The sequence below is a fragment of the Cornus florida genome, unplaced genomic scaffold (genome assembly GCF_030987335.1).
Source record: "Cornus florida cultivar Cherokee Brave unplaced genomic scaffold, ASM3098733v1 CherokeeBrave_3.0.0_Hap2_Chr03, whole genome shotgun sequence".
NCBI classification, from domain to species: Eukaryota; Viridiplantae; Streptophyta; class Magnoliopsida; order Cornales; family Cornaceae; genus Cornus; species Cornus florida.
The window spans coordinates 8,416,085-8,429,890 of record NW_026775573.1 but is presented as its reverse complement, the minus strand read 5'-3'; the positions used below and the strand labels follow the sequence as shown (position 1 = coordinate 8,429,890).

The 13,806-nt window shown below is 36.5% G+C and overlaps 2 protein-coding genes across 2 annotated transcripts; one reads left to right on the top strand and one right to left on the bottom strand.

Moving 5' to 3' along the window:
- Positions 1–374: 374 nt before the first annotated feature.
- LOC132301053 (uncharacterized) lies at positions 375–2,225 on the bottom strand. The gene is made up of 3 exons (XM_059798342.1): positions 1,191–2,225; positions 788–1,085; positions 375–634 (listed from the first exon to the last, which is right to left on the bottom strand). Exons 1-3 carry the CDS (start codon positions 2,223–2,225, stop codon positions 375–377), a joined length of 1,593 nt encoding a protein of 530 aa, XP_059654325.1.
- Positions 2,226–8,823: 6,598 nt separating this feature from the next.
- LOC132299329 (zinc finger CCCH domain-containing protein 30-like) lies at positions 8,824–13,806 on the top strand. The gene is made up of 2 exons (XM_059795859.1): positions 8,824–9,165; positions 11,062–13,806. The coding sequence occupies exon 2, from the start codon at positions 11,073–11,075 to the stop codon at positions 13,260–13,262; it is 2,190 nt and encodes a 729-aa protein (XP_059651842.1). The 5' UTR covers positions 8,824–9,165; positions 11,062–11,072; the 3' UTR covers positions 13,263–13,806.

Genomic DNA, 13,806 nt, shown 5'->3' with positions numbered 1-13,806 from the left:
TGATACTTGTACTTGATGGTGGCATGATTCAACTTTCGGTAATTAATGCACAACCTCAAAGAACCATCTTTCTTCTTAGCGAACAAGACCGGTGCACCCCACGGTGACACACTCGGTCGGATAAAGCCTTTCATCCTCAAATCATCAAGTTGCTTCTTCAATTCTTCTAATTCAATCGGTGCCATACGATACGGTGCCATAGAGATTGGCGCGGTACCAGGCATCAAATCGATAGCAAATTCCACCTCTCGGTGTGGAAGCAACTCAGTCAAGTCCTCCAGAAACACATCCAGAAAATCACGCACAACTGCTGGATAATCAACCCCATAAAACTTAACGTCATCATCGGCGATAAGACTAGCCAAGAAGAATGTCTACCGATCTCGACCCCTGACACCATAAAATGAATGAGTGAGAGGATCACACCGATCTCCCACAAAACAGAAACAATCCCCATCCGGGGTACACACTGAAACTCTGCCCCTGAAACAATTAATGACAGCTCTGAAGGATGACAACCAGTCCATCCCAAGAATGACATCAAATCCCGTCATCTCGAAAAGGGTGAGATCGAACTCAAGAACACGTCCGGCAATTGTGATGGAACAATTCCTACAAACTCTACTAAAAGCAACTGAACCCCCGATAGGCGTGTCAACACAAAGCGGTCTGTCTAACTGACTGACCTCTAAACCCAATACCCGTGCAAATGATGAAGCAATGAATGAATAAGAAGCACCGGAATCAAACAATACACGAGCCCAAGAATGGGACACAAGAAACATACCCCTGACAACTGAAGGACTGGATGGTGACTCGGCTGGAGTGAGTGAAAACACGCGACCCTGGGTCCTCTGCCCCTGAGAACTGCCTGCCTGATAGCCAGACTGTTGAGTAGGTGCACTCGAAGAAGCTTCCCTACCAGGTCGAGAACTCTGGGCTGACATAGTTGGCTGAGACGGCTGAGGTAGTGGTGGTGGTCGAAACCCTGACTGAACTGTGGCAGACTGCATTTGCCTCTGCTGTGAACCTCCACCTTTGCCCAAACCACTGCCCCGCTGTGGACAATCTTTCACCCTATGGCCCTGCTGGCCACACCCGAAACATCCACCAGACGCCACCTGAATCTAAGTACACTGGGACTTGTGATGCCCTGGCTGCCCACACTTGAAACAAATCATCTGAGCTACCTGTGTCTGAGTGCATTGGGACTTGTAATGTCCCAACTGCCCGCATCTAAAACAAGTAACGTTCGGTCTAGAAGACCCCATGGACACTGAAGCTGTGGGTGCAGATCTGACTGGCTGCTGTCCTCTGAACCCTGACTGCTCATGCTTCTGCTTCTTACTTGATTGACCTTCGGAGAAAGTACTCATACCCCTGTTGTGCTTGTAGGACTCCCTGATAGCCTTGTTGTCCTTACTCTCAGCCTCAACCACTAAAGCTTTTCGCACTGCTTTTGCATACTCTGTTGGTTTTGAAGCAGCTACAATTGGCCTAATGGTAAGATTAAGGCCATCAACAAATTTCTCAATCTTTCCTTCTCCATCATTAGCAATTCCCGGTGCAAACCTCAAAAGTGATGTAAACTTGTTTTCATACTCTGTAACTGTCATACTTCCTTGCTTTAACCCATCAAACTCCTTCTTTAGTTCTCTCCGCTTAGGCGCTGGAAAGTACTTCTCATAATACAACTTCTTAAATGTAGCATATGTCATAGTATCCAGATTATGGGTGTGAGAAACGGTCTTCCACCAAATCTCAGCATCGCCCACAAAATTGTAAGTAGCCAATGTAATCTTCAACTTGTCCGTTGCCAAATTCATGGCATTAATATGCTTCTCCACCCTATCCATGAAACTATCCGCAACAAGCGGATCTGGACCGCCCTCAAACAGAGTTGGCATCAATTTCACAAACTTTGCAATGTGGTAAAGAGTATCATCTAACTCATTTTTCTTTGGTGGTGGTGGTGGTGGTGCCGGTGGTGGCACAAACTGTGACGATAACGCACCTGTCGGTCGATATGCATAAAAAATAGCCTCCTGAACGGCTAACCTCAACTGCTCCCTATTTATTTGAAAAGGTGGGTCAACGGTCCCCCTCGCTTGTCCCTCTCTTGGTGGGACCAAATCACGCAATAAGATATCTTCCTCAACTTGCTCCTGATCCCTTTCCACGGGATTGAAGCTAGAACTTTCCCCGGGATCCCTTCGTGTTGCCATGAAGCTATAAGAAAAGGAAACGGATCAATTACGATGACACTAAAATACGCACGAGAATGGAGTCCTCACACGAATGATTTGACAAGAATGGAAACACATAAACACTTTCCATACTTCCAAAATACCCAACTAAGGATAAACATAATCATAATAATATACAACAACATTAACCACTTAACACGTAATGATATAAGCATTTAAACAATTAAGCATGCCTTTCAAATAATTAAACACCTTAACACATAAACATATAAGCATGCAATCACGTAAGCAATTAAACAAGTAAGCAAATAACTCAACTCCCCATGCAATCCTAGGTAGGCCTCTACCCGTCGTCCTAATGGTATTCGAACCATGGCTCTGATACCAAACTTGTAACGACCCAAAAGGATACCAAAATAATAATAAAATTTATAAAAATTTCGGCATGACTTCCGCAGAAAACACCCATCAACAACCTGTAGAAATACAAAAATAAATGCAATGGCCTCACTTGGCCTTAAATCTAACTTATCATGTCCCAACGCACAATTCAAAAATTATACTGCATTCCCAAAATAGTTACATACATTCAAAAGTCCCATTCCTCCATCTCATCCAAACATGGAACCCACTTAAGTTACATCAAATTACAGTCCATAAAATATAATTAGAATTAAAAGTCCATAACTTACAACATTATACTAATTAAACTAAAGTGTCACAAGGTAATTAATATTACATTTACAAAATATTATAGGCTAATACAAAAGATAACAAAATAGAATGAGTCTTCAAGCTCATCTAAACCTGTGGTGGACCGTCGTCCGCCACATCTTTTCTATATCCTGAAAAAATGTTAAAAATAAGGGGGTGAGCATAAGCTCAGTAGGAAGTGTCTAAGACACACTTCTTATGTCCCCGTGAATCCATACAATGAATAGATAAAAAGTGAACGGGATCATGCCATCGGAAAACACCCATTCTCAACCACAATTACAAGTATATAACAAATATCAACCCATCACAAATTTACCACGATGTCATGAAGTGCAATGTTATGCAAATGTCACTCCCCATTTCCGAAACAATTCCGTTTCAACAACCAAACCGTTAGTGTAGTCCGACCCAAGGCATCTCCATGGCGTCACGAAAGGAAGGTTGGTTAACTATCCACGACCACTAGGCATCTCCAAGGCGTCGCATCCGGCCTAGTTAACTCAACTACATTCCCTTCTAGACTACACCAACATCACGGACCACTAGGCGCCTCCTAGGCGTCCAGTTTTCACAACACTTTTAGAAAATATTTTCCCCAAAACAATTTTTATTTGTTCTAACAATTATTTTTCCCCCTTTCTCTTTCCCAATGAATGCATGAATACTTCATACTTCAAATCATTAATTTAACTACATATTTTCACACATTTCCATTTACATTATCATCACAATTTAATGAAAATTTCTAAACATTCCTTTCCTTTATTTATTTATAACCATAGCATCCATTTTTCTTCAAGACAATAAATAAATAAATAATCATGGAAACATACAACACATTAAACACTAAGCATGCTCATTTATATGAACTCAAATAACACAAGGAGCACAATTATCGTTATAATTACAAAGAACTACAACAATAACAAGCTAAGTAATTAAAATTTAGCATGCTTAGAATCAAATTTAAGGGGAAAAATTCACCAAAGGCCAAGAAATTGTAGATTAGAACACCCTTACCTCAAATTGATGAAAACCCCCAATTCGAGCCCAAGAACCCTAGAATTTTGAACTCCCTAGAGTGCACCAAATGATGACTGGCTCCTATCAAATTGACGGCCTCGACGAGCTCAACAACTTTGCTTCACAATGTTCTACCAAAATCCAAAAGATTAAAGCTAGATCAAACTTTTGAGATTGCAAAAAGAAAAAAACAAAGTGAGATGCCGAGAGGGGAAATGATGCAGCAGAGAGAGAGAAAGGAAATAGTTGACTCATGAAATGGCCTTATGGCCTTTTGTGTGTTAATATGTTGGTGAGGCCCACCAACTTTTGAGAAAAAGGAATAACTTTACAACTTTAATATATATATATATATATATATATATATATATATTTATTTATTTATCTCACAAACATTACAGTCAGCCAATTAAATAACTCAAGGTTAAGCAACATGCGTCTTGTTTTTGCTGTTTTTTTTTTTTTTTTTTTTTTTGCTGTTACAGTGTTAATTTTAGCAACAAAAGCATGTTTGGTGCGGTTTTGTTTTATTTTACACAGTGCTAAAACACTTCGTGAATAGTGGCCCAAAACCAAAATACCAAAAAGATGTTTTTTCTTATTTTGATAACTATTCATGACATAAAACCATAATTGTGCATGTTTCTGTTTCCTACATTTTCACAGCAAAACATCGTTCTCAAACGTGCTTCCAATTTTTTTTCCAAAACACTCCTACAGCAAAAATATTGTTTCTGTTTTAGCTAAAAACAAAACGCCTAAAATAAAGCGCATTACACACAAGCCCATTCTAACCCATAAATTCAAATTTTACACCCATTTGATCACAAAGGACTTGAACCCTCACCATTCTATTTAGTATGTGTATTTATATAATTTGAAATTTTGCAGCAAATTGCTAGTTGTCAACTTTGACTAATTTTTTTTTTTATTTATAAAAATTCAAAAATAAATTTAATAAAATTTGAAAAATACACTTAATATTTTAGGTAATTTAGTCTTCAAATTGAGAAAATGACATTATTTACTCAATTTAAAAAATGTAAGTATTTTTTTTAAACATTTTTTATTTTTACTTTTGACGATTGAGCATCTTAGAATATTTATAGTATTACATTAAAAATGAATATCTCGTTCTAATGATAAATTAGGGTGATGATTCAGAATGCCAGTATGAGTCTTTCTACGAAACATTGTGTAGAGATATGGTGATTGTGGTAGATATTGACCCATGCATCATCTGTTATAGGGCATTTTCTAAGGTTGATATGGTAGGTTGGTTTTCGAAAGAGGAATTCCCAGGATAGCATGATAATCTAAAAGGTTGTAGCTTCGGAATATTTTGGTTACCTTATATTTAAAAAAATTATTTTAAAAATAAATTGTAATATAATTTTGTTCATAATATATAGTCGAAGAACACATACCTTACAAAAATTCAAAAATTGAAAAAATAAGGTAAAACTTAAAAATGCTAACACTTGCATGTGAACAAGAATACTTTAAAAGAATCTCAAATCTCCAAACCACCCAAGGCAAGTTGAATGTGAAATCAAGTAGTGGAAGACTTGGACATCAAATCTTGGATAAAGCCAAGACCTAAACGGTTATTCTGGGCCAAAGTGACAACCAAAAAAAGGACGAAAAGTGAATAGTGTCAAAAAAAATGAAAATGTGGAAATGACTCGATCCTCAAAGGAAGTTGTTAATTCAAAGGAAAGAGTCTTGGAAACCATTCCCGATGCAAGATAAGTATAGTTAACTTTTTGAAAGATTCTTTGGAATCTATAATTGAATTTCTTAATGTTGAACTAAAAAAATCTCAAGAAAAATTTATTGCTTTTACTCTTTCAGATGCCTAAATAGTAGCTTAACAACGAAGTATCTACCTAAAAAGGCATACCAAGTGCACGAGACTCCCATTATTGTGGGGTCTGGGGAAGAAGTATTAAGAATGATGAGAGAAGACGAAGAACAATGCTACCGAATACACCAGCAGCCTAAATAAGCCAATATAAATTGCCGGAGACATGGCGAAGGCGAGATTTTCATCTCAAATTGAGGTAAGGAATGTTATATTTATATAACGCGTAACGTATTATTTGAATAATTAATATAACCACTTTTGGACACTAGGTTCTTCTGGATTTCTGAGTCTCTGAATTTCTGGACCCCTTCCTTCTTCCTCCATGCCTCTATTTATATATTTCTTGGATTAATAGGATGATGACATGTGTCCTCTCTTCTCGCAGTGCTCTCCGTTTTGCCGTAAACGGCACCCAAAAACTCCAACTATTGAAGAAGTAATCAAATATTGAAGTTTGCTTTCAGAAATAAAAAGGAAAATAAAATAGTTTAACATAAAATTCAATATTAAAAATATTTTAAATGGTCGCGCAAGCTACTTGTTTCAAATTTTCAGATTTTGTTACAAAACAAACTGTCTCAATATCTGACACGAATTTATCAATTGTCCTCGGGGAATCAGAGAAGAGAACATTTTCATACTTCGAACAACAAGTAGAAAAGAAATTCTACAAAATGAGAAACAACCGGTCGATTTGTTTCAATTTTCCCATTTGCTATGTTTTCATTACGGAATAAAACTATACCACTAGTAAAGATATTGTGGAAGAGTCACACAGTTGAAGAAGCGACTTGAGAAAGCGAAGAAACTATGAAAATGCAATATCCTTACTTACTTGATAGCACCACCGGTTGGGAATCCTCTCATTACTTTGCGTGATAATTATGTTCCAAATAAATACAATGCACCCACTTGATCCCCCGCATGACCCCTAATCTTTTTCCTATTCATTTTGTGTAAAGCATTAGGTCACTTACCTTATTTGAGAAGATGCCACCTAGACAACCTCTACTGAGCAAACTTCACAGGTATCATCTTCTTCATGTTAGGTAAGGCTATATTTAATGTAAATTTCATAATCTTACGGTGTGTGTTAAACTCTCTGTAATAGAAAATCTATAAATGATAGATTAAATAGTGAAAGTGATACAAGATTCAGATGCTCTGTAACTTTATTGATTTCAATTCCATCAATATATCACTACCCCCTAATAAAAGAACTTCTCATGTGATGGAGTTCTCCAATCAATTATGTCAAAACATCAAGTTATTTGCAAAATTATTTTTGGTTTGATTCAGTTAAAATAAATAATAATTTAAAAGTGTTAGAATAAGTATTTATGCTAATTAAATGATAAAAAACCATCCAATTATTATTATTATTATTACTTTTTATATACTTGTATAATTTAAGAGACTGTGAGTATAAAAGTAAAAGATATTCCATCTAAATTTAGAAGGTTAAGAATTTGAAAAATAGGTCGGTCTAATAGTATATTTAATCGGGTTGATATTTTAATTCTGTCGAATTTTATAAGGCAAGAAGTGTTAGAAGATAAATTAATAGATACAGAGTGTCGAAATCTGATACTTCAGAGTCCACTGAATGTACTAACCCACTAGGGATATGTTCTAATCTTCTTCTTCTTCTTCTTCTTTTTATTTTTTATTTTTTATTTTTAACCTAGGTGTCCAGAATGACACGAACCTTTAGGGTCCCTCAAGAACCCGACTAATTTTCGAGGATCCAAAAGGGCACCTTCTCACTCGGACGAGGTAAGTCACTGCAGGGGCAGCGGAGACTAGCCACAAAGAACACCTAGCGAGACTCAAACACTGACTTTGAAATTGCTAAACTCCAAAATCCAGCGAATAAACCGCTGAACCATATCCAAAGTGGATATATGTTATAATCATTCTTATCATCTATCTCAATATCTTTATTTTAGTTAAATTAAAAATAAACAAAGTATAAATTGAAGTTTAATTTATTTCATTTATTATTTCGAAATTACCTTTTTCTTTTAACATTATCCAAGTCAAATAAAAGGAGGTGATATTCATACTTTTACTTTAATAAGAGAGATCGTGGCATGGACATATTAAAAGAAAACATGTAGATATATTAATTAGAAAGAAAAAAAAACATTAGTTCACATAAAAATGTCAAAAGATAATGATATAACTAAAATTAACAATGGATGAAGCAATAAGAAACAACTTATGAAGAAAAAGAATGAAAAATGAGAATTCCATAAACACTCATAAAAATAACAATGACTACACTTTTAAAAGATATGACACTATTGTCCCTAACTTTATAAAATAAAATTAAAAAAACATTAAGGACACTTTTGTAACTTGATCTTAAAAAAAAGGGTAATAAATGGAGTGCATTTATAAAATATTATAGTGTGGCTAAAAATACCAGCAATGCTTAGATTCAATTATTTATGATTTGGATGAGTTAGGAATAATAATATGATTTCATAAATCTAGTCAATTATTAATGAATTAGTTTTTTTAATGAATTGGTTTTTGTTTTTTTTAAATCTAGTCAACTAATTACTCCGTATTAATGAATTAGTTGAGTTATGTATAAAACTACTAATAATACATTTCAGTTTATATTTGAAAAAAGAAATTCTTATTTTATTTTTGTCGTTTCTTCGCCACGCCTTTTCTCATAGTTTGACTCTGCGCCTACCGTCATCTCCTCTGATTGGCGGACGTGAGTATGTTCTTACAATCCAATTTATAATCCACGTCCCAGACCAGACTTACCTACAACCACTTTAGCCGGTCAATGTGGTGCTTGACTTTCCCATACCAAACCGGTAAACCCCCCTTCCTTTGACTGGCTAAACCGTCTAACACACTAGTTTCAAAAATCTCTGCTTTTACACTCATTTCCACTGCATTTCGCGTGAATTTCAACACCATTTCATTTCATCACATTAAATTCACTCCAAATTCTTTCTCATGTCATTTCCATCTCATTTCAATTTCAATTTCAATTTCAATTTCGAGACGTTACTCTCTTCCACTCTCTAAAGTTCACACTTTCTCTGCCCCTCTACAATCTCTCTATATCTCTCCTCTTTCTCTACACACAGTACACTTTCTCTCTTCTTTGGTTGTATCGATTTCGCATCTGCCTATCGCTATCGAGGAACTTGGAGAATGGAGATGGAAACTATTTGGTTCCGGTTTTCGTCGCGATCTTCACACTGTTTTCTTCGATTTTATCTCTCAACAGATCGATGAATTGAAATCGCTTTGATTTTTATCTCAAGCAGATTTGCGATCTCTCCTTTTATAGCTGACTTTACATTCAGATATTTGATATTGGTGAGTTTGTTGCGTACTGTTTAGCGATCATTCGTTATATTGAGAACATCTGTGTGTGTGTATATATATATATATATATAACAAGATGTTTCTATAATTGTGCTCTGAGCTTGTCTGTGTTTCGAGGTGTGAAGATTTATCTGATTAGCCGAGTTAAATTTGTAGTGATTGCTTTGATTGATGCTATTTTTAGGCATTGTGGTAGATTATTCTAGGATTTGTAGCAATTTACTCTTTTGCTCTGTAGATTTTGTTGCTTTTATTTATGTGTATGAATTTATGTCAGATTATTTTGTTTGTATGCTTACTGATATATATATATATATATATATATATATATATATATATATATATATATATAAAAGTTAAGTTTAATTTAAATATTGGATTTTGACTGGGTTAGATCGTTTAAGAAAGGAATTAGATTAGGAATTTGTTTATGTGAATATGATGCTATTCTCATTTGATCTTTTTATGGAATTTCTAAATTGTAATTAGATTTGAGGTATATTCTTTCGCTCGGTTTGGTTGCGGAGAAGGACATGAAAGAATTTTAATCAGTGTATCGAATAAAATTTTGCCTTTTTTAGTTTTCCAAAAAAGGAAAAGCTCATCCTTTTTCAGACTCTGGATTTTGAGACTCTGAATTTATTTCCTCCTACCAAAAATTAAGAAAAAATTTCTTGTTTTTCCTTGATTTTCTAGAAATCAGTCAGAGCCGATGAATATATGTGTTTTTATATTGATATATGTATGTATTTTTGGATAAGGATATTTTATAAATACTTGTACGGGGTACATATACAAACACAAAAATAAAATAAAAAATTTGTTAGATTGATAAGTTGTGCAGTTGACTTTTGTAAGTAGAGATGACGACGATATTACTGTTTCCGGTCCATATACACTGTCTGTTATATATATTACTGTTTCCGGTCCATATACACTGTCTGTTATATATACACACATATATTTGGCTGGTTCAATCTCCAGCCTCTAGAACTTCTGGTGGATTTTCATTTTTATAAGGTTAATGCTTTTAAATTTATTTATTTTTCTTTGCAAATTCAATTGTTATATAATATATATATCACTGTTTCCGGTCCATATACACTGTCTGTTATATATATATACACACACACATATTCGGCTGGTTCAATCTCCAGCTTCTAGAACTTCTGGTGGATTTTCATTTTTATAAGGTTAATGCTTTTAAATTTATTTATTTTTCTTTGCAAATTCAATTGTTATATAATATATATATCACTGTTTCCGGTCCATATACACTGTCTGTTATATATACACACACACACACACACACATATTTGGCTGGTTCAATCTCCAGCTTCTAGAACTTCTGGTGGATTTTCATTTTTATAAGGTTAATGCTTTTAAATTTATTTATTTTTCTTTGCAAATTCAATTGTTATATAATATATATATCACTGTTTCCGGTCCATATACACTGTCTGTTATATCTATATACACACACACACACACACATATTTGGCTGGTTCAATCTCCAGCTTCTAGAACTTCTGGTGGATTTTCATTTTTATAAGGTTAATGCTTTTAAATTTATTTATTTTTCTTTGCAAATTCAATTGTTTTTGGGTTGCTTCATGGCATGGACTTTTACTTTTCTATGGTTAATGTTATTGGATTGATTTGTTTTTGCAAATTTATGATGTTTGAAAACCTCCTCAATATGCAAATGAATTGCCATGTCTTTTTGTAATTTTTGAATGAAATTGTCTGCTTTAATACGCCACTGTACTTTACATGGCTTTATTTGAGAAGTATTTTCCATAAATTTGATTACTGAAATCTGAATTAGGATGTGTTCTGTATTTATGCTATGTATTTCAATCTTACTGAAGCATGTTTGTCTTGCAGCTAACTGAAGAATGTGTCCGGGTCCAGAGCGATCAAAATCTACATTGTCTTCATCTCCATCTACCATAGAAAACAAACCCAACACAAAAGACATGACTCAATTAACCGTTGAGACTGAAAATTCTTTTTCCAATTTACTTGAGCTTGCAGCTAACAATGACTCTGAAGGTTTCAAACAATTGATAGAGTGCGATGATTGTTCTGCGATTGATGAGGTTGGACTTTGGTACGTCCGAAAGAAGGGCTCAAAACAAGTAGTCCTTGAGCACAGAACACCTTTGATGGTTGCTGCTGCCTATGGTAGTGTTGATGTTTTGAAGTTGATGCTTGCTCAGCCCAAGGTTGATGTAAATCTTTCCTGTGGCCTAGACGGGAGCACTGCCCTCCACTGTGCTGCATCTGGTGGATCTGTCAATTCTGTTGATGTTGTGAAGCTGCTTTTAGCAGCCGGTGCGGATCCGAATTCTGTGGATGCCAATGGTCACCGTCCCATTGACGTGATTGTTGTCCCTCCGAAGATCCCAGGCACAAAAGCATGTCTTGAAGAACTTCTTATGAACAATGTTTCTGATGAGGCTGTTGGCAAGTGCAATCTACGGGTGTCAATTGGCAGCTCCAACTCCAACTCACCAACACTATCTTCTTCACCAGAAAACCAGTCCCCATTTTCTCCTTCAGATGTTCTATCTTCTCCAATGACTTCAAAGTTTAGTGATGTTCCTACCAATTCTATGTCGGAGAAGAAAGAATACCCGATTGATCCATCACTGCCTGACATCAAGAACAGCATATATTCAACGGATGAGTTCCGGATGTTTTCATTCAAGGTCCGGCCTTGTTCGAGGGCTTATTCGCATGATTGGACCGAGTGCCCTTTTGTTCACCCAGGAGAAAATGCTCGGAGAAGAGATCCTCGGAAGTACCATTACAGTTGTGTGCCTTGCCCTGATTTTCGAAAGGGTGCTTGTAGGCGAGGGGATATGTGTGAATATGCTCATGGAGTGTTTGAGTGCTGGCTCCACCCAGCTCAATACCGGACTCGGCTCTGTAAGGATGGGACAAGCTGTGCGAGACGGGTTTGCTTTTTTGCGCACACAGCTGAGGAGCTGAGGCCATTGTATGTTTCTACTGGTTCTGCTGTTCTTTCTCCTCGATCAACCTCGGCTGCTAGTGCTGCGGACATGGCTGCTGCCTTGAGCCTTCTTCCCGGTTCTCCCTCCTCAGCCGCCGCATTCAATCAGCCAATGTCTCCATTGGCAAATGGCAATTCACACTCAACTGCAGCTTGGCCACAGCCAAATGTTCCAACCCTTCATCTGCCAGGAAGCAACCTTCAGTCGAGTCGCCTGAGATCTTCCCTTAGTGCCAGGGACATTCCACCTGAGGATTTCAGTATGTTACTGGATTTTGAATCCCATCAACAGCTTCTAAATGACTTGACTCCATTTTCGCAGTCTTGTCCTGGTTCTGCCTCTTTGAACCGTTCTTGTCGGTCCAAAACACTAACTCCTTCAAACCTTGAAGAGCTATTTTCAGCCGAGATGAACTCTTCTCCCCGATATTCTGATCAGGCAGCAACTTGTTTTTCTCCATCACACAAATCAGCTCTTTTCAATCAGTTCCAACAGCAGCATAACTTGTTATCTCCTATCAATACCAAAGTTTTCTCTACCAAAAATGTTGAGCATCCTTTTCTGCAGGCATCTTTTGGTGTATCATCTCCCGGACGAATGTCACCGAGAGGAATGGAGCCCATCTCCCCGATGAGCTCTCGGCTCTCTCCATTTGCTCAGCAGCGTGAGAAGCAGCATCAGCAGCTGCGAAGTCTTAGTTCTCGGGATCTTGGGTCCAACAATACAGCCCCCATGGTTGGATCTCCTGTAAATTCATGGTCAAATTGGGGATCCTCAAACGGCAATGTAGATTGGTCTGTTAACGGAGATGGACTGGGCGGACTGAAAAGATCATCATCTTTTGAGGTTGGTAACAGCAACGGTGAGGAGCCTGACCTATCATGGGTCCAATCCATAGTCAAGGAATCCCCACCAGAACTGAATGGTAAGCACTCGGTCCCAATTTCTGGTGTCGTGTCATCTAACGAGGGCATGAAATCCAGTTCTCAAATTGAATCAATTGATCATCATTCGGTTTTAGGAGCTTGGCTTGAGCAGCAGATGCAACTCGATCAGCTCGTGGCATAGTAATATTTGATATAATTTTCACTCATTAAGACATAAATGAAAGTTAGAAGTACAGATATTCTTTGGGGTTCATTTGGATGGTGAAGAAGTTAAAAATCAAGAAGGCGGCAACGCAGTTGGGGGGGTTTTAGAAGGAAGATTGAAAATTTTTAGAACGATTATTCAATCTTAATCATTTGTTGCTATTTGTTACAGCAGAAGTCAGGATAATATGATGAAGCAAAAGCCTTAATACATCTGGATTATCAAAGAACCAATCCGGTTTAGGCATAGTTATTTTCAGAATTCTAGGATTAATTTTTTTACCTCATGCAATGAAACTGAGAGCTCTCTGTATCTGTTGATGTCTCGTGTTTCTTCAATATATTTTTATTTTGCTAATTCAGTAACTGTTTTTGTCTGTATGATGATGATGTTTGTCATTCGAGAATGTTTGGTTGTATTGGAGTAGTCGTCAAAATGGATTTGGGAGGCGGTATTGTTGTTCCTTCAATGATGTAAAACTGAGTTGAAGTTATTATTTTATTACCTTCATTTTTTTCTT